Raw genomic sequence first — 21,641 nt, 5'->3', positions numbered from 1 at the left:
GGGAAATTCTAAACGGGATTTTTTTTTTCCGCTGAGCCCTTGGGCACTTCTGCTATTTTAGCACTAGATGGAGCTGTGTGTTTTTTGTTTGCCCCAAATTCACTGTTGCGTTGTTGCCGTGTCAATGCTAGAGATGGCGCATCCCATGTTTGTTCCAAATTCACAGTTGCTATGTTGTTCAGAATTAGTCAGGGGTGTGTCTTAAATGGGGGCAGGCCATCCCTACAAGTCTCTTTCCAGATTTGGAGTATGTCCAAATACCTCATCCTCTTTTTTTTTTGACAGGCAGAGTGGACAGTGAGAGAGAGAGAGACAGAGAGAAAGGTCTTCCTTTTTGCCGTTGGTTCACCCTCCAATGGCTGCCGTGGCTGGCGTGCTGCAGCTGGCGCACCGTGCTGATCTGAAGCCAGTAGCCAGGTGCTTTTCCTGGTCTCCCATGCAGGTGCAGGGCCCAAGCACTTGGGCCATCCTCCACTGCACTCCCTGGCCACAGCAGAGAGCTAGCCTGGAAGAGGGGCAACCAGGACAGAATCCGGCGCCCCAACTGGGACTAGAACCCAGTGTGATGGTGCCGCAAGTGGAGGATTAGCCTGTTGAGCCGCGGCTCCGGCCCTCATCCTCTTTTAAACCCATTCTAACCAGGTTTTTGGCTCTTCTTATTAAATAAGCTGTTTTTTGCATGGTTACCAATGATCCCTACAATGCTAAATCCAAGAAACAAATATATAAGAAGACTTCAGTAAGTTTGTGGAAAATAGAATTCAAAGACATCTGTTTTTCCAAAAATATTTTTAAGTCCGTGCATGGAATAGGAGTCCTCAAAAAGTTCATGAAAATATGTATTGTGAAAAAAACAATGCATGGATTTTAGTTTTCTTGCACTGAAATAAACTTTTAATTCCATTTTCCCTGAACATTCTAAGTGGCTATCTTGTGTTCTGATTATTACTGGACCCTCACTGCAGAAAGTGACAAGGTATTCACTCCTGAAGTGTGTTCTTCATTGGAGTTCCACTGGACCACATATTTTTCTCTGTATTTTCCCCCAGATTATCTGTTGGCTTCTCAGTCTTCTAGTTCTTCAGTTTGCTGATTTTTAAGTTGAATCTTAAATTGACATATAATGTTGGTACTTTCATGGGGTACTGTATTTTAATTTGACACTTGTATTCATTGTGCAATGATCAAATTAGGGTACTTAGCATTTCCATCTCCTCAGTTATTATTGTTTTTATATATTGGAAGCCTTTTCAAATTATTATCCTCTATCTTCCTGACCTTTAATATTGTGATGTCCCAGTGTTATTAGTCTTTAGTCTTTATTGTTCTGTTTATTGCATTTGATTATATCGACCAGTGTCAAAACTGTACATGTTGTTAAGAGTCTTCCTGCTTCTAAAGTAGAGTCTTCCCTACTTTAACATTTAGTAGTCATTCAGTCTTACTGTGTTGCTAAAGCTGAACTCCTGGTAGTCACTTTCAATCTTTTCTTTCTTTATTTATTTTTTATCTTTTCATGATTTTGATTGGCACCCTTCTCTATAAGTTACTCTCCTTTCTTGTCAAGTGAACTGTATAGCTTGATAACAAGCCTCAATTCTACCCTTGATCTTTATTTGTAGAGCAGCTAAGTCATGGGATTGTGTCACTCGTTTATTCAGAACCCTCCAGTGCATCCTCATTTCATTCAGAGTAAAAATTCAAGCCTTTATAACAGCCTGAAAGGAGGTTCATGTTCTAGCCCTCTGATCACCTGTGATATTATTCTGTTCAGTCATTCAAATCCTGCCACACTAGTATTCTTGGTACTCTGGCTGTGTCATAAATCTTAAGTTTCTCTCCAATACTCACTTGAGCATTGTTTTCCAGCCTCCTTTGTGTATAGTATATAATTAGGCCTACACTGGTTACATCTGTACTGAACCTAGAAATTTTTCTTGTCATTATTCCATAAACAACATAGTATATCATCTATTTACATAACTTTTACATTGTGTTAGGTATCATAAGTAATCTAGAGATGACTTAAAGTATATGAGAGGGGGCTGGCATTGTGACATAGTGTGTAAGGCCGCCTGCTGCCTGCAGTGCCGGCATCCCATATGGGCGCCAGTTCAAGTCCCAGCTGCTCCACTTCCGATCCAGCTCTCTGCTACAGCCTGGGAAAGCAGTGGAAGATGGTCCAGGTCCTTGAGCCCCTGTACCCACATGGGAGACATGGCTCCTGGCTTCGGATTGGCACAGCTCCAGCTGTTGCAGCCATTTGGGGAATGAACCAGCAGATGGAAGACCTCTCTCTGTGTGTGTGTAACTCTGACTTTCAAATAAATAAATAAGTTTTTAAAAAATATAAAAATAAAGTATGTGAGAGGGTGTGCATAGTTATATACAAGTATGAGGGACATTGCTGTTCCTGTGAGGCCCTAGAACCAATCTCAAAGGTAGTGAGGGATGAATGTATTTCTAAACATTAAAGGCAGTCTTCTAGGGGCCAAAACTATGGCAAAGTAGGCTAAGCCTCCCCCCTGCAGCACCGGCATCCCACATGGGTGCCAGTTCCTGTCCTAGCTACTCCTCTTCTGATCCACGTCTCTGCTAATGCCTGGGAAGGCAGTGGAAGATGGCCCAAGCTCTTGGGCACTTGTACCTACGTGGGAGACCTGGAAGAAGTTCCTGGCTCCTGGCTTTGGATCAGCCCAGCTATGGCCATTTGAGGAGTGAAACAGTGGATGGAAGACCTCTCTCTGTGTCTGTCCCTTTCTGTGTAACTGAATTTTGAATGAATGAATGAATAAATAAATATTTAAAAAGGCTGTCTTACAAAGCAAATGTTTTAAAATTCCACAATTGAAATAATAATATGGATCAAAGTCTTCAACAGCTCTATTTCACTCCTGAAGAAATACAGATGTCCAGCAAAATCATGTGCCAAGACATTTTAAATATTAGGTTTTATTATTTTTTTTGAAAGATTTTATTTAGGGGACCAGCGCTGTGGCACAGCAGGTTAAAGCCCTGGCCTACAGTTCTGGCATCCCATATGGGTACCTGTTTAAGTCCCGACTGCTCTGCTTCTGATCCAACTCCCCACTGATGGCTTGGGAAAGCAGTAGAGGATGGCCCAGGTACTTGGGCCCCTGCACCCGCATGGGAGACCCAGAAGAAGCTCCTGGCTCCTGGCTTTGGATCAGCACAGCTCTGGCCATTGCAGCCATCAGGAGTGAACCATCAACAGAGGACCTCTCTCTCTCTCTAACTCTGCCTTTCAAATAAATAAATTTTAAAAAAATAAAATAAATGTGTGGGAAACTTTGAACCAAAAAAAAAATCATTTGTATTTCTTCTCTAGTTGCTTTCATGGGAAATGGCATTTAGAGGCCACAATCTTAAGAGTTGGAGAAGTTCATTGTTGGCCTTTGTTGAGTTATCATTGTCCCTATGCATTCCATCTTTTAATATAATCAGATGTGTGTATCTGTGTGTGTGTGTGCATGTTTTCTTATAAAAAGGTATTGTAACCAGAATTCTGAACCTTACTTTATTCATTAAGTAATATATCCTAAAGACCATTCCATAACAATGTATAAATGTCTTCTTTTCTTGTGGGAGAGGGGTCAGTATTCCATTATATTGATATACTTTGGTTTATTCAGCCAGTCCCCTGTAATCATGTAGATTGTTTTAGGGCTTTGCTATTAAAATGGTGGTTCCGGGGACAGCAAGGTGGCTCAGCCACTTAAATTGCTGCCTATGGTACCTTTTGGGTCCCAGCTGCTCCAGTTCTGATCCAGCTCCCTGCTCATGCACCTTGGAAGGCAGCAAAAGATAGCCCAAATGCCTGGGCCCCTTGCACCCACATGGGAAACCTGGAAGAAGCCCCTGGCTTCTAGCTTCAATCTGGCCCAGCTCTTGCCATTGCTGCCATTTCAGGAGTGAACCAGTGGATGGAAAATACCTCTCTCTCTTTCTCTCTTTGTAACTTTGCCTTTTAAATAAAATAAATAAATTTTAAAAATAAAATGGTGGTACATTTCCTAGCCTTGAGCAGGAATTATGATTTTGATATTCCATCTTTGGCTGGACCTTTGAAATGGAATTCTTGATCGAAAAAGCGTGGTTGAAGGCCTAAGGAAATTTTTCTAGGTGTTATCCAAATTCCCATCTATATAAAGATTGCAACATTTTGGATATATTATACTTCCCTTCATACTTGGTTTGGGATTCTCTAACCTATTTCATTATTGTTTTGTTTTTTAATCTGTGAGTTCTATACGGTTATTAATGATCAAGACTTTAAAAAATATTTGGTATGGTTATCCCCTTTTTATATTTTCCTAGCTTTTTTTTTTTTTTTTTTTTTTTTTTAAAGATCATTATTTCTGAGAAAGAGAGGTCTTCCATCTGCCGATTCACTCCCCAAATGACCACAACAGCCAGAGCTGTGCCGATCCAAAGCCAGGATCTAGGAGCTGCTTCTCGGTCTCTGACTTGGGCCGTCTTCTACTTTCCCAGACCATAGCAGAGAGCTGGATTGGAAGTGGAGCAGTCGGGACTCAAATGAGTGCCCATATGGGATGCCAGCGCTGCAGGCAGTAGCTTAACCCACTGTGCCACAGCGGCAGACCCCTAGCTATTTTTGCTTTTTATTTTCCCCAGTGATCAGTATAATAAACTTTTCTAGTTCCTGAAAGAAATCCTGGTAGTATTTTTATTCAGATGGCATTTAAAATTTTGCCTAGAGAATATTTTCATCTTTATGTCTTCTGTCTACAAACAATGTATGTCTTTGTATTTTTTTAAATCTTTAAATGAGAATTTTATGGCTAGGAAAAGCTATTTAGTGATTACCAGAAAGTAAAACAGACTGTTTTGTGAAGTAGTTAGTATATTTTTAAAGTATATAGTAAACATTCATTAATTTAATAGACACAATGTCATTTATAGAATTTTATATACAAATATTCTAAAGAAAATTTTTTAAGGATTTATTTATTTGTTTGAAAGATTAGACAAAGAGAGGGAGGGAAAGAGAGAGGGATAGAGAGAGAGATCTTCGATCTGCTGATTCACTCCCCAGATAACCACAAAGGTCAGGGCTCAGCCAGGCTGAAGCCAGGCAATTCATCCAGGTTTCCCTTGTGGGTGGCAGGAGCCCAAATACTTGGGCCTTGTTCTGCTGCTTTCCCTAGACCATTACCAGTGAGCTAGATCAGAAGTAGTGTAGTCAGGTCACAGATTGCTGCCCATATCAGCAGCTGGCATTATAGATGGTGGCCTTACTTACTCTGTCACAACACCAACTCCAATATTTAAAATTTTTGGATTCAGTGCTATGGCTTAGCAGGTAAAGCGGTGCCTTTGATGTGCCAGCTGCTCCACTGCTGATCCAGCTCCCTGCTAATGTGCCTGGGAAAAGCAGTGGAAGGTGGCTCAAATGATCTCCTACCCATGGGGGAGACTTGAATAGTGTTCTAGACTCCTGGCTTCAGCCTAGACCAGCCCTGTCTGTTGCAGCCATCTGGGGAATGAACCAGTGAATGGAAGATCCCTTTCTCCTGTCTGTCTAATTCTGGCTTTCAAAATAAATAAATCTTTTTTAAAAACTTGTCAATTATCTTTTCTATCCTCATGCATTTTAAGAAATGACTGCTCTTTCTTTAAGGGAATTTGACTACTCACTTAAGACTATATAGTGAGTTAAAGAAATAGAAGTAGGTCAGAGATTGTCCCATATTTGGTTAGATTTATTGAAGTCAGTGAGGCAGATAGGCATTAAGCTATTTATTTTTAAAAAAGGGGATCATAGGATACTATAGCCAAAAATATTTGTTTTAGTCAGTGAGAAGAAAGGTGAAAGTGGTAAACTATAACTTTGCATTTAAAATAATGTCAAAATATATCTTAGGGGCATTTTTTTTTTTTTTTTTTTTTTGCCAGGCAGAGTGGACAGTGAGAGAGAGAGACAGAGAGAAAGGTCTTCCTTTTCTCTTGGTTCACTACCCAAATGGCCGCTGCGGCAGCGTGCCACTCCAATCCGAAGCCAGGAACCAGGTGCTTCCTCCTGGTCTCCCATGGGGTGTAGGGCCCAAGGACTTGGGCCATCCTCCACTGCACTCCCGGGCCACAGCAGAGAGCTGGACTGGAAGAGGAACAACCGGGACAGAATCCAGCCCCCCGACCGGCATTAGATCCCGGTGTGCCGGCACCGCAGGCGGAGGATTAGCCAAGTGAGCCGCAGCGCCGGCCTTAGTGGCATTTCTAAAGATCCAGTAATAAATAAATAAAAAAAAGACAGTATCTTGATAGCCTCTGGGATAGCAGCAGATGAACTAACATCCCAGGCCATTAGAGTCACATTAGTTTTTTTTAAAGTTCTGTTGTATATCTTATATCTGATGTGTTTGTTGGAATGTAAAGCTAAAGCAAAGTGGTATCAGGTTTACTCTCTGAAACCTTTTTCTTGTTCAAATTTTAGGACCCTTCCAAGTTGTACAAGAAAGCAGGTGATGTTGCAGCCATTGAATGCCAATCTGAAGAAAGCATCCATCTTCATTCACAGGGAGAAAGCAATCCTTTGTCCAAGAAGCTTTCTCCAGTACACTCAGAAATGGCAGATTTTGTTAATGCATCACCATCTACTCTTGTTGGTAGTCGGGATCCTGATTTAAAGGACAGAGCATTACTTAATGGAGGAACTAGCGTGACAGAAAAGTTGGCACAGCTCATTGCTACTTGTCCTCCCTCCAAGTCTTCCAAGACAAAACCGAAGAAGTTAGGAACAGGCACTACAGCAGGATTGGTTAGCAAGGATTTGATCAGGAAAGCAGGCATTGGCTCTGTGGCTGGAATAATACATAAGGATTTAATAAAAAAACCAACTATTAGCACAGCAGTTGGATTGGTAACTAAAGATGCTGGGAAAAAGCCAATGTTTAACCCAGCAGTAGGACTGGTCAATAAAGATTCTGTGAAAAAACTAGGAACTGGCACTACAGCCGTATTCATTAATAAAGACTTGGGCAAAAAGCCAGGGACTATCACTACAGTAGGACTGCTGAGCAAGGATTCAGGAAAGAAGCTAGGAATTGGTATTGTTCCGGGTTTAATGAATAAGGAGTCTGGCAAGAAGTTAGGACTTGGCACTGTGGTTGGACTGGTTAATAAAGACTTGGGAAGGAAATTGAGTTCTACTGTTGGCCTAGTGTCCAAGGACTGTGCAAAGAAGATTGTAGCAAGTTCAGCAATGGGATTGGTTAATAAAGACATTGGAAAGAAACTAGTGACCTGTCCTGTGGCAGGACTGGTCAGTAAAGATGCCATAAACCTTAAAGCTGAAGCACTGCTCCCTACTCAGGATCCACTTAAGGCTTCTTGTAGTGCAAACATCAGTAACCACGAAAGTGAAGAACTTTCTGAATCCCTGAAAGACAGTGCCACCAGCAGGACTTTTGAGAAGAATGTCATTCGGCAGAACAAAGAAAGTGCACTAGAAAAGTTCTCAGCTCGAAAAGAAATCATTAATTTGGAGAAAGAAATATTTAATGAAGGATCATGCATTCAGCAAGACAGTTTCTCATCCAGTGAAAGGGGATCTTATGAAGCCTCAAAGCATGAAAAGCAACCTCCTGTATATTGCACTTCTCCAGACTTTCAAATGGGAGGTGGTTCTGATGCATCTATAGCTAAATCCCCTTTTAGTGCAGTAGGAGAAAGCAATCTCCCTTCCCCATCACCTACTGTATCTGTTAATCCTTTAACTAGAAGTCCACCTGAAACTTCTTCACCGTTGGCTCCTAATCCGTTACTTCTTAGTCCTACCACAGAACTAATGGAAGAAATTTCTGAGTCTGTTGGAAAGAATCAGTTTAATTCTGAAAGTACCCATTTGAATGTTGGTCACAGGTCCATGGGTCATAGCATAAGTATTGAGTGTAAAGGGATTGATAAAGAACTCAATGATTCAAAAACTGCCCATATAGATATTCCAAGAATAAGCTCTTCCCTGGGAAAAAAGCCAAATTTGACTTCTGAATCCAGTATTCATACAATTACTCCCTCAGTTGTTAACTTCACTAGTTTATTTAGTAACAAACCTTTTCTAAAACTTGGTGCGGTAAGTGCATCAGACAAACACTGCCAAGTTGCTGAAAGTCTAAGCACTAGTTTGCAGTCCAAACCGTTAAAAAAAAGAAAAGGAAGAAAACCTCGGTGGACTAAAGTGGTGGCAAGAAGCACGTGCCGGTCTCCAAAAGGGCTAGAATTAGAAAGGTCAGAGCTTTTTAAAAATGTTTCCTGTGGCTCACTCTCAAATAGTAGTTCCGAGTCAGCCAAGTTTATGAAAAACATTGGATCAACTTCGTTTGTAGATCATGACTTCCTTAAACGCCGATTGCCAAAGTTGAGCAAATCCACATCTCCATCTCTTGCTCTCTTAACTGATGGTGAAAAACCATCTCATAAGTCTTTTGCTACTCATAAACTATCCTCTAGTATGTGTGTCTCTAGTGACCTTTTGTCGGATATTTATAAGCCCAAAAGAGGAAGACCTAAATCAAAAGAGATGCCTCAACTAGAAGGTCCACCTAAAAGGACTTTAAAAATCCCTGCCTCTAAAGTATTTTCTCTGCAGTCTAAAGAAGAACAAGAACCGCCAATTTTACAGCCAGAAATTGAAATTCCTTCCTTCAAACAAAGTTTGTCTGTGTCTCCTTTTCCAAAAAAGAGAGGCAGGCCTAAGAGGCAAATGAGATCACCAGTCAAGATGAAGCCACCTGTGCTATCAGTAGCTCCATTTGTTGCCACTGAAAGTCCAAGCAAGCTAGAGTCAGAAAGTGAAAACCATAGGAGTAGCAGTGATTTCTTTGAGAGTGAGGATCAGCTTCAGGATCCAGACGATTTAGACGACAGTCACAGGCCAAGTGTTTGTAGTATGAGTGACCTTGAAATGGAACCAGATAAAAAAATTACAAAGAGAAACAATGGACAATTAATGAAAACAATTATACGCAAAATAAATAAAATGAAGACTTTGAAGAGAAAGAAACTGTTGAATCAGATTCTTTCAAGCTCTGTAGAATCAAGTAATAAAGGGAAAGTGCAATCCAAGCTCCATAATACAGTATCAAGTCTTGCTGCCACATTTGGCTCTAAATTGGGCCAACAGATAAACGTCAGCAAGAAAGGAACCATTTACATAGGAAAGAGGAGGGGTCGCAAGCCAAAAACTGTCTTAAATGGCATTCTTTCTGGTAGCCCTACCAGCCTTGCTGTCCTTGAGCAAACAGCACAGCAGGCAGCTGGGTCAGCGTTAGGACAGATTCTCCCCCCTTTGCTGCCTTCATCTGCTAGTAGTTCTGAGATTCTTCCGTCACCTATCTGTTCTCAGTCTTCTGGAACTAGTGGAGGTCAGAGCCCTGTAAGCAGTGATGCAGGCTTTGTTGAACCCAGTTCAGTGCCATATTTGCATTTGCACTCCAGACAGGGCATGATTCAGACTCTTGCAATGAAGAAGGCCTCAAAGGGGAGGAGGCGGTTATCTCCTCCTACTTTGTTGCCAAATTCTCCTTCCCACTTGAGTGAACTCACATCTCTGAAAGAAGCTACTCCTTCCCCAATTAGTGAGTCTCATAGTGATGAGACCATCCCCAGTGATAGTGGAATTGGAACAGATAATAACAGCACATCAGATAGAGCAGAGAAATTTTGTGGACAAAAAAAGAGAAGGCATTCTTTTGAGCATGTTTCTCTGATTCCCCCGGAATCTGCTACAGTCTTAAGCGGTCTTAAAGAAAAGCATAAACACAAATGTAAGCGCAGGAATCATGATTATCTCAGCTACGACAAGATGAAAAGGCAGAAACGAAAACGGAAAAAGAAATACCCCCAACTCCGTAACCGACAGGATCCAGACTTTATTGCAGAGCTGGAGGAACTGATAAGTCGTCTAAGTGAAATTCGGATCACCCATCGAAGTCATCATTTTATCCCCCGGGACCTTCTGCCAACTATTTTTCGAATCAACTTTAATAGTTTCTATACACATCCTTCTTTTCCCTTAGACCCTTTGCACTACATTCGAAAACCTGACTTAAAAAAGAAAAGGGGGAGACCCCCTAAGATGAGGGAGGCAATGGCTGAAATGCCTTTTATGCACAGCCTTAGTTTTCCTCTTTCTAGTACTGGTTTCTATCCGTCATATGGCATGCCTTATTCTCCTTCACCTCTTACAGCTGCTCCTATAGGATTAGGTTACTATGGGAGGTATCCTCCCACTCTTTATCCTCCACCTCCATCTCCTTCTTTCACCACTCCACTTCCACCTCCTTCCTACATGCATGCTGGTCATTTACTTCTCAATCCCACCAAATACCACAAGAAAAAACATAAGCTACTTCGACAGGAGGCCTTTCTTACAACCAGTAGGACTCCTCTCCTTTCCATGAGTACCTATCCCAGTGTCCCTCCTGAGATGGCCTACGGTTGGATGGTTGAGCACAAACACAGGCACCGTCACAAACACAGAGAACACCGTTCTGAACAGCCCCAGGTTTCCATGGACGCTGGCTCTTCCAGATCTGTTCTGGAGTCATTGAAGCGCTATCGCTTTGGAAAGGATGCTGTTGGAGAGCGATATAAGCATAAGGAAAAGCACCGTTGTCACATGTCCTGCCCTCATCTCTCTCCTTCAAAAAGTTTAATAAACAGAGAAGAGCAGTGGGTCCACCGAGAGCCTTCAGAATCTAGTTCATTGGCCTTGGGATTGCAGACACCTTTACAGATTGACTGTTCAGAAAGTTCTCCAAGTTTATCCCTTGGAGGATTTACTCCAAACTCTGAGCCAGCCAGCAGTGATGAACACACAAACCTTTTCACAAGTGCAATAGGCAGCTGCAGAGTTGCAAACCCTAACTCCAGTGGCCGGAAGAAATTAACTGACAGCCCTGGACTCTTTGCACAGGACACTACACTAAATCGGCCTCACAGAAAGGAGCCACTGCCTTCCAGTGAAAGGGCAGTACAGACTTTAACAGGTAAGAGGGTTATTTTGTTGCCTATTATTGTTATTAAAGTAGGTGATAGATTATTTTTTAATAATCTGTCATTTCTTCAAAGTTCTTATTTTCCTTAGATTTATAAGTAAAATAAAGAATATCATTAATTTCATGTTTTTGGAAGATGTATCATTGTCAAAACAACAAGAAGCAATACAACTTTTGGAAACTAGGAAGAATTATTTAAAAAGTCTTACATCTTTTTTGTGAGATATGGCTTATAGAAACAAGTAGTGCAGAATTTTTAATATATATGAATCAAGCAATTATTAATTCTTATATGTTACAGAAGAAAAGTTATTACCCTTGTACGTCTAAGAAGAAATCCAAGAATTGACTATTTTCAACATTGATATTAATATTCAGAGACTGCATTTTGTAGAGTACCTTTTGGCATCTTCATAAAAATTGCTGTGATTATATTAAAAAGACATGAAAACATCTGGATAATGCATTTGTGATATCAAGGTGATACCTATAGAGAATTGAGAACTTTGAAAAATAAGAAAAAGTAAGCCTTGAAAAAAAGGTTCCTAGGAGTTTTTGATCAGAGATCTCACCCCTCAGGGTTTGTAAATTAACTCTTAAAAAGTATACGGACCCTCTGATCTTCTAAGTGAAATTCTATGTTTGTATGGTTGTGTATATTTTAGAGAAAATACATTTCATCAGATTGTATAAACCACAATATCCCCTCCTATGATTGGAATAGTAAGAGTATTTTGAGAAGTGAGATTATAATATTTAGCACAGTGATTTGCAGTTATTTGCAGTTATTTTCTATTACTCCCCTCAAAGATTAGAAACATGTATTAGGGAAAAGAAAAACCCCTTAATGACAATGAGTTTGTGTTCTGATCTTCATTACTCACGAATTTTTTTGGGAAAAAGGATATCTTAGAGAAACTGAGTGTTCTTTAGTTTTGTAACACTGTAAAGAGGGAAAAAACTAATTAGATTCCTTTAACAATTTTTTATAAAGATTTTTAATTATTTGAGAGGTAGAGTTACAGAGAGAGGGGTCTTCTATCCGCTGGTTCACTCCCCAGATGCCTGCAACGGCCAAAGTTGGGCTGATCCAAAGCCAGGAGCCAGAAGTTTCTTCTGGGTCTCCAACGCTGGTGCAGGGGCCCAAAGACTTGGGCCATCTTCTACTGCTTTCCCAGGCCATAGCAGAGAGCTGGATTGAAAGAGGAGCAGCCAGGACTAGAACTGGCACCCGCATGGGATGCCGGCACCACAGGTGCTGGAGGAGATGGATGAGTTTTTAAAAATCACTTTGTCATTAAAATTCTGATAAAGAGTTCTAAATAGATTCTCTGAGAGCGTGAAAATGCGACCTGACTCAGAAAAGAAATTCCTGAAAAACAGATCTGAAAGATGAGCAGCACTTAGCTGGGTAAATGGAATTCCGTTCATTCATTTATTCATTCATTGAATTCCAAGCCCTCAGCACTGTTCTAGTCACACAGGCTTATAATAGAAAGACCTGATAGCTGACCTCATTAATTTTCAGCTTAGTGCAAGAAGACAAACTATTGAAACATAAGCTAATAAATAACATAATTGAAAAGAATCCTGTAAACGTAATGTAATAGAGTGTTATAGTCAAGAACAAAGGGAGGGGGATTATGGCCTGAGGATAGAATGTTGGTACTTGAGGGATGAGAAGCCATAGTGAAGAACATGTTTGAAGATCCAGAACAGGGAAGGAATTCTCATATATTAGCCAAACCAAGAAAAGTTTCATTGTGGTGGGAGAGGGAATACAAAAGAGAAAATGTTGAGAGATGGCAAGAATTATGGATTTTATATTAAGAGCAAAACCAGAGAAGTGTTGATTTTATATTTGCATTTTTTTAAAGATTTATTTTATTTATTTGGAAGAGTTACAGAGAGGTAGAGACAGAGAGTGGTCTTCTATCCGTTGGTTCACTCCTCAGATGGCCACAACGGCCAGAGCTGCGCCGATCCAAATCCAGGAGCCAGGTGCTTCTTCCAGATCTCCCACATGAGTGAAGGGACCCAATGGGCCATCTTCTACTGCTATCCCAGGCCATAGCAGCGAGCTGGATTGGAAGAGGAGCAGCTGGTACTAGAATCAGTGTCCATATGGGATTCCGACGCTTCAGACCAGGGCTTTAACCCGCTGCGCCACAGCGCTAGCCCCTATATTTGTATTTTCAAATAATCATTTTGGCTCCTGTGTGAACAGTGAATTGGAAAGGATAAAAATAAGTATAAGAAAAAGTCCTTACGTATTAAATTGGAGTCATCTAGAGGAGATGATAGTGGCTAAAACAAGGTGGGGGTATGTTTTTCTGAACATTTGGCACATTGGTGATTCCATACACTGAGACCGAAAAGAATGGAAGAGAAGCATATTTAGAGGAGAGCACAAGTTTGGATTTTAACACATAGAAAAGATGCGTACTTATTCAGTGTTTAAGTGTAGGTGTGCAAGAGACTGTTGGCTATCTAGTTCTGGAGCTCAATAGAAACATTTGAGCTGGACTTCAGAGCATTTTACTATGACTTGAAGAAATTTTGTCTAGCCATATCATTCACTAACAATAAAAAGACTCCTGAGTAAAATAGAGTTGGAAGCAAGGTCTCAAAACCAATGCAACTTTATAACTAGAGCACCATGACAAATAATAATTCTAGGAGTTATCAGTAGTTAAAGAGATAGCATTAAATCACTTAAATAAAGTCAACATAGGTGTTGACTTTATGGGAAAAGCTGAAGGTAGCTTGTTAGAATACAAAGAAGATTGAAGCTTTTCAGTTAGAGACACAAAAGGATATCATTGGCAGATAAACGCAGTGATGCCAGAGATGGCAGGTCCTACCTTATCGTTAGTTTCTTTTTGTACAAAGATTAGAAGAACCACATAATAAACTCATGCAAGGAGACTGGCCAGTTGGAGCCATAAGAAAAACCGTAGTGTGAATGGTCGTTTTAAACAGAACTGCATTGTTCCACAGCTTTCTGCATTTCGTTTGTCTTCATGTTTTCTTTGTCCAGCTGCTACCTCGCTGCAAAACATTTGTGTGATTTGAAAAAAATCATGTGAGACGACATAACTTCCATTCTGGTAGCATTCTGTTTATCAGCTGTTTATATTCGGTTTATAAGCTGTTTCACTATATAGAAACATACAATAGAAAAACATATACTTTTTTTTTTTTTTTTTTTTTTGGATAGGCAGAGTGGACAACGAGAGAGACAGAGAAAGGTCTTCCTTTGCCGTTGGTTCACCCTCCAATGGCCGCCGCGGCCGGCGCGCTGCAGCCAGCGCACCGCGCTGATCTGAAGGCAGGAGCCAGGTGCTTCTCCTGGTCTCCCATGCGGGTGCAGGGCCCAAGTACTTGGGCCATCCTCCACTGCACTCCCTGGCCACAGCAGAGAGCTGGCCTGGAAGAGGGGCAACCGGGACAGAATCCGGCGCCCCAACAGGGACTAGAACCCAGTGTGCTGCCACCGCAGGCAGAGGATTAGCCTAGTGAGCCGCGGCACTGGCCACCATATACTTTTTTAAAAAGATTCATTTAGGGGCCAGCGCTGTGGTGTAGCAGGTAAAGCTGCCGCCTGCTGTACCAACATCCCATGTGGGCGCCAGTTCGAGTCCCGGCTGCTCCACTTCCAATTCAGCTCTCTGCTCTGGCCTGAAAAAGCAGTAGAAGATGGCCCAAGTCCTTGGGCCCCTGCATCCACATAGGAGACCCTGAAGAAGCTCCTGGCTCCTGGCTTCACATCGGCACAGCTCCGGCCGTTGCAGCCAATTGGGGAGTAAACCAGCAGATGGAAGACCTCTCTCTCTCTTTGCCTCTCCTCTCTCTGTGTAACTCTGACTTTCAAGTAAATAAATCTTTTTAAAAAAGCATTCATTTTTATCAATTTGAAAAACAAGTTATAGAGAGATGGAGAGACAGGGATTTTAACATTATATGGGTTCTTCAGTGAAATGAGACACACCTTCTAATAAAGGACAGGAATATTCAAGATTATTCAGGGAAGTTGGAAGAAATTTCCCAGTATCTAGCTACCATCCCTTTTTGCTCCTTGTGCGGTCAATGTTTCCTGTTACAGTGGCTGTGTCATTTAGCATACTAATACATTATTATGAGCGTTATGATGAGCTAAAGGTCAACCAGTATAAATCTGTGCTAGTCAGGGGGTGTACTTATCTTCAGAGCAAGTAGAACCCAACTATATCCTGTAGGCCTTGAGGCAGTAGAAATGACCTCCAGGTGGGTCAGCGGCTCCCTGCACCGGTCTATCTTCTGTAACTTTGTATGAAATTGTCCTTGCCCCTGCAGGGCATGGAATTCTGTGGAGCACTTCTAGGAGTTGAGTCCCTACTCATTCACCAGTGGTTGGAATCTTTGACCATCATCTTGATATGGTATTGCTGTTTTCTAGAGAATACAAATTAACAAGTAGGTTTAACAGTCATGGGCCTAAAGCAATAGCAAGATTACAGTCTTTAAGGGTCCTAAGAGGGGTAGAAACCAGATGATGCCTAGAAAGACATCTTTACTCTGGGAAATAAGCCCACCTGGGACCTCCTACCCTCCAAGGGATGGGCTCAGAAGCACGAAGGGAGCAGAAAGCAAGGCTTTTATTGATACACAGTCTTTTTTTTAAGATTTTATTTATTTATTTGAGTGATAGAGATACAGACAGCGAGAGGGAGAGACAGAGAGAAAGGTCTTCCGTCCGTTGGTTCACTCCCCAAGTGACCACAATGGCCAGAGCTGTGCAGATCTGAAGCCAGGAGCCAGGTACTTCTTCCCGGTCTCCCACGGTGGTGCAGGAGCCCAAGGACTTGGGCATCTTCTACTGCTTTCCCAGGCCATAGCAGAGAGCTGGATTGGAAGTGGAGCAGCCGGGACTAGAACTGATATCCATATGGGAGGCTGGCACCACAGATGGAGGATTAACCTACTGTGCCACGGCGCTGGCCCTGATACCCAGTCTTTAAAGCAATGACCAGCAGGTGGAAGCAGGTACCTCCCTCAGAGACTCAGCTCCTTTTATCCCTGGGAGGCAAAAGTCCCTTCCTCCAGTTCCTCATTGATTGAGAAATTTGGGAGGTACAATCTAAACAGACTCAGCACCTAAGGAAGGGTGAAAGAGGGGTCACAGGATGGGTGGTGCTGGGCAGATCTAAGACAGGAGAAAGGGAGTTACATTATATCATCAAGGCTCTGGGAACCATGACTGGAGAGCACTGTGTAACAGGCATGGGGTAGTTACAGATTACAGAATTGCTGAAGGTTTCAAAGTTAGCAGGTGGTGCACAGTGTGTAACGCAAGCTCAGCAGTTGACCTATTTTGGGGTTTTTGTAAACCTCTATCCTACATGCTAATAAGGCCTGATATCTTGGCTGTATTAACGGTAAACTAAGATGGGGCTGGTGCTGTGGCTCACTTGGTTAATCCTCCACCTTGTGGCTCCGGCATTCCATATGGGCGCCGGGTTCTAGTCCTGGTTGCTCCTCTTCCAGTCCAGCTCTCTGCTGTGGCCCGGGAAGTGCTTGGGCCCCTGCACCCACATGGGAGACCCGGAAGAAGCATCTGGCTCCTGGCTTCGGATTGGCGTAGCTCTGGCTGTGGCAGCCATTTGGGGGTGAACCAACGGAAGGAAGACCTTTGTCTCTCTCACTATGTAACTCTGTCAAATAAATAATAAATAAAATTTTAAAAAAACATTAAACTAAGTCTTTTGTGAAAATACACTATGGTCATTTCTAGGTTACCATCTGCCTAATGAAGTTAGCTGTTGCCACTCCTTGTCCAGAGCAGAGTAGCCATTTAACTTGGTCTTTTTTTTTTTTTTTCTTTTTTCGACAAGCAGAGTGGATAGTGAGAGAGAGAGAGAGACAGAGAGAAAGGTCTTCCTTTTGCCGTTGGTTTACTCTCCAGTGGCCGCTGTGGCCGGCCGCATCTCGCCAGGTGCTTCTCCTGGTCTCCCATGCGGGTGCAGGGCCCAAGCACTTGGACCATCCTCCACTGCTCTCCCGGGCCACAGCAGAGAGCTGGCCTGGAAGAGGGGCAACTGGGACAGAATCCGGCGCCCCAACCGGGACTAGAACTCAGTGTGCCGGCGCCGCAAGGCGGAGGATTAGCCTGTTAAGCCACGGCACCAGCCTTAACTTGGTCTTGATATCTAATTCCACTGTGCCTGAGTTGCTGATATAGCTATAGCAGGTTTTGCTCTAGCTAGTTATACCACATACTCTATCTTGTTCAGTTAGCAGATAGTCAAGGACAGGGACAAGAGCGATACCTGCCAGGGTGCCTAATATGCAACTAAGAACATATCCTGTGGTTAGGGTCAGATCACTTATATTCAAAGTGACGGGTTTTTTATTTATTTATTTATTTATTTTGATGTTGCTTCATCATAAGCAAAACCTCCCCATGGAGAGGCTAACCAAGTGGCCACCCTTTGCCCACCAAGGTCAGCCCAGTGACCCATTTCTTTTTTTTTTTTTGACAGGCAGAGTGGACAGTGAGAGAGAGACAGAGAGAAAGGTCTTCCTTTTTTCTGTTGGTTCACCCTCCAATGGCTACCACAGCCGGCGCTCTGCGACCGGCGCACCGCGCTGATCCGATGGTAGGAGCCAGATACTTATCCTGGTCTCCCATGGGGTGCAGGGCCCAAGCACTTGGGCCATCCTCCACTGCACTCCCTGGCCACAGCAGAGAGCTGCCCTGGAAGAGGGGCAACCGGGACAGGATCGGTGCCCCGACCGGGACTAGAACCGGGTGTGCCGGCGTCGCAAGGCGGAGTATTAGCCTACTGAGCCGCGGCGCCAGCTCCCAGTGACCCATTTCTTTCAGGTCAGATTGGTGTTTGGTGGACAGCGGTACCTTTTCAGCTAAAATTCATATAATAGATAGTTGTCTTTGTTTTGGTAGGAAGTCCTGAGAAAGGACTGGGCATAATGTAGGCTGTTATGATCAGGTTAGTAGGGGCTGGCACTGTGGCATAGTAGGCTGAGCCTCCACCTGTGGCTCTGGCATCCCATGTGAGCGCCCGTTTGCATCCCAACTGATCCACTTCCAATCCAGCTCTCTGCTTATGGCCTGGAAAAGCAGTGGAGGATAGCTGGGATACTTGGGCCCTTGCAGCCATGCAGGGGGCCCAGAGAAAGCTCCTGGCTTCGGATCAGCCCAGCTCCAGCTGTTGCGGCCATTTAGGGAGTGAACCAGTGGATAGAAGATCTCTCTGTCTGTGGCTCTACCTTTCAGATGAATAACTAAATCAGGTTGGAGGTTATTGGTGTCCACAAATTATGCAGTATCTTGGTGGAGCAGAGTCCTAAGGGTCAAGTTGTTGTACCCAGGTGAAGAGTTATTAAATCCACAGTGGAGAGCGAGCACCTTCGACAGACCTTTGGTAATTCTTGTCCACTCTTGGGCCTTGGTAGGTCTGGGTAAGCCAGGCATTGGTGTAAAAACCAAGAGGTAGAGGGGAAAGTCATTCCACCAGACAAAACATGACTGACTTCTCCAACCCATGGGGCACTGATAAGTATAGTTTGATATGTAGCAGGAAAAAGGCTTGGCTTATAATAGCTGAACTTTTTTCTTTTCAAGATTTATTTATTTATTTGAAAGTCAGTTACAGAGAGAGGGGCACAGACAGAAAGATCTTCCATCCACTCGTTCACTCCCTTAATGGCTGTAGTGGCCAGGGGTGAGACTTGCTGAAGTAGTTTCATACAGGTCTCACACGTCGGTGGCAGGGGCCCAAACACTTGGGCTATCTTTCACTGCTTTGCCAGGCCACTAGCAGGGAGCTGGATCAGAAGTGGAGCAGCTGGGACATGAGCAGTCGATCATATGGAATGTTGGCATAACAGGCCACAGCTTTACCTGCTATGCCATGATGCTGGCCCCCGTAGCTGACCTACTTGACAGTTGCACTGTGTGGTCTCATTGTGATTCCCTTGCTTGAGGATGTAGACAGGGTGCAAGAAGAAACCCTGCACTTAAGAAATGGGGTGGTAGAGGAAAACAGAGTACATAGGAGTTAAGTCATCTTTGAACTGACTACTGTATAGTATCCTTCCAAATCTAGCAACTTAATCTGTTTTTCCATGGCTTATTCAAAGGTATTTCATTATAAACATCAATCATTCTGCTCATTTAAACCATTTCTCAGTTACTTGGGTCTTTAGTGTTTAACACCAAACTGGGTATGAACAAAATTCATACTGCATTAAGTTATAAATGTTGTGATAATAAATTTGGACTAAAGAAGTTCTAGATAGGTGTTTGACGCATCAGTTAATTTGCTTCTATTCTATTATGTTTTCTTTGTGACGATTTTCTCCCACCCCAACTGACACTGTTATCAGTGGAAATGTTCTCTCTTTATTCCATTATCTTAGCTCATTTGACTTTGTCCTCATAATGAGACATCTGTGAAAGCAACATTCCTGTCTCAGATTTATTTTAGGTCCTCCTGTGTAGAGGTCAATCAAAAACTCTTTGAGACACATCAACCTTAGACAGTTTCCCGGTCTTTGCTCATTTTTAGAAATAATATGAATATTTTCAGGTTCTTATTCCTATATAATCAGTTATGTTCTTTTTGCTTTTTCAACTTTCTGACATTCTTACCCATGATTTCATCATGGTTTTCCTATAACGTCAAATTTTTTCTTTTTTGCCTAGCTTGACGCAGATACTTCCCCAGACTTGTCCTTATCTTTAAAAGTTCGTCTAATAGTGACCAAATAAAATCAAGAGTCTAAAATCAAATCTATTTCCGAGTTTCCTTCATATACCCAACCCTATTTTTAATTCTTAATTCTCTATATTCTACTTTGTGACATTCTGTTTTTCACTCTCTATCCATACTAGTGATCCACCTTCTAGTTTGCATGAAGGACTTTATTCCGAACTTAAGAAAAAATAATTTGCTTCTAGTAACCTCATGCTGAGGTCTACTTCTGTTTAGATATATCTTATTTTGCAATGTATTATTTCTGTTTACACAATTTTTCCATATGCAACTTCTTCTTCTTCTTCTTTTTTTTTTTTTTTTTGACAGGCAGAGTGGACAGTGAGAGAGAGAGACAGAGAGAAAGGTCTTCTTTTGCCGTTGGTTCGCCCTCCAATGGCCGGCGCGCTGTGGCTGGCGCACCGCGCTGATCCGCAGGCAGGAGCCAGGTGCTTATCCTGGTCTCCCATGGGGTGCAGGGCCCAAGGACCTGGGCCATCCTCCACTGCACTCCCGGGCCACAGCAGAGAGCTGGCGTGGAAGAGGGGCAACCAGAACAGAATCCGGCGCCACAGCCGGAGGATTAGCCTATTGAGCTGCAGCGCCGGCCCTATATGCAACCTCTAAACATATTGTTGAAGCTGTCGTTTGAGTGATGAGACACCCAGTAGTGTTTCTACCCAGTAATTTCATAAGCTAAGGAATTCCTATATATATTTCCTGTTTATTTCCAAAGTACTTAATTATTCTTTGTGGTATATTGAAGTAAGAAATGATGGGAACTTTGTGCTTTCTAAAATTATTTGTTATCCATGTGTATTCTTTACAAAACGGTTAGATTTTCTTAAACTGAGTTGCATACAAACCTCTTGTCCTTTGAGGAGTGGAAAGAGTCCTCACATACCCTCTGGGTGGAATGAAATGACAGCTATTTAGATATGAGTAAACATTCATCACATGATGGAGACAACAAAGCAGTAATTCCCCTGAGTAAACAACCATGAATTAGAAGAACCAGAGCTAAAGAGGGGAACAGAAAATTATTTTGTCCCCTGGTGTAGAGCTAAACAGGAACCAGACACCCTCTGTTCTGACTCATCTCTTGGGCACATCTGGTTTGATTATAAACCAGAACACAGTCCCAACACTGGAAATGTTTTGATGAAGAGTCAGAAGATTCACTTCAAAGATTTTGAATCGTTACATTCCACATCTATCTACCAGCCTTGGAGGTACCTACCTTAGTAGTACTTAATTGGATTCATTTCATGTTTGAGATAAATGCTTGGTATTATGTTAGTTCCTGCTCCCTAACTAGGCTTAAATCTCTGCTCTTTTATTTTTATTTTATTGTTAACCTGAGCATGTCACTGACAAGTTATCTAGGGCCCAAAATTTCCATAATAAACAGAAGGATACAGTTTTTATGTATAATAGTTAATAACATTCATAAAAACATTTTGAATTTTGAAAAATGATTTTTACATCCCACTGTTCATTTTGATTCTAAAAGGAACCCTGTGGTTTACAGTGCTTTATTAAACCAAAGTTTCGGCGCATTTATTTGACTTGATCTACAGTTTAATTTGTAACAGAGCAAGGTGTCAAACCCAGAATACCTTACTTCATAATCCATATACTTAATACTGTATCACACACTGCACCCTGTTTTAGATTGGTAAATACAGATATATTGGTCTCTGTTGAAATGGACATGCTATTACTCTGGACATTATCTTGTTCTTACCTAGACATCCAGCTCTGTAATAAGAATTATAAAGCAGTGTATTTCTGGCAGTATTGCAGATAATGTTTGCAGATTTCCTATATTTTTTCTGTGGTTGGT

The 21,641-nt window shown here is 42.2% G+C and overlaps 1 protein-coding gene across 7 annotated transcripts in view; it reads left to right on the top strand.

Annotated features, from left to right (window-relative positions):
- Positions 1 to 21,641, top strand: part of ASH1L (ASH1 like histone lysine methyltransferase) — a 236,081-nt gene that overhangs the window by 79,204 nt on the left and 135,236 nt on the right. For all 7 annotated transcript variants that reach the window (XM_062192443.1, XM_062192444.1, XM_062192440.1 and 4 more), the window contains one exon: positions 6,476 to 11,030. In XM_062192443.1, the coding sequence (XP_062048427.1) occupies positions 6,476 to 11,030 (4,555 nt within the window). The remainder of the gene's footprint in view (positions 1 to 6,475; positions 11,031 to 21,641) is intronic.

Source organism: Lepus europaeus, chromosome 5 (genome assembly GCF_033115175.1).
Source record: "Lepus europaeus isolate LE1 chromosome 5, mLepTim1.pri, whole genome shotgun sequence".
NCBI lineage: Eukaryota > Metazoa > Chordata > Mammalia > Lagomorpha > Leporidae > Lepus > Lepus europaeus.
The sequence above is the reverse complement of the archived record's forward strand: the minus strand, read 5'-3'. Positions and strand labels throughout refer to the sequence as shown.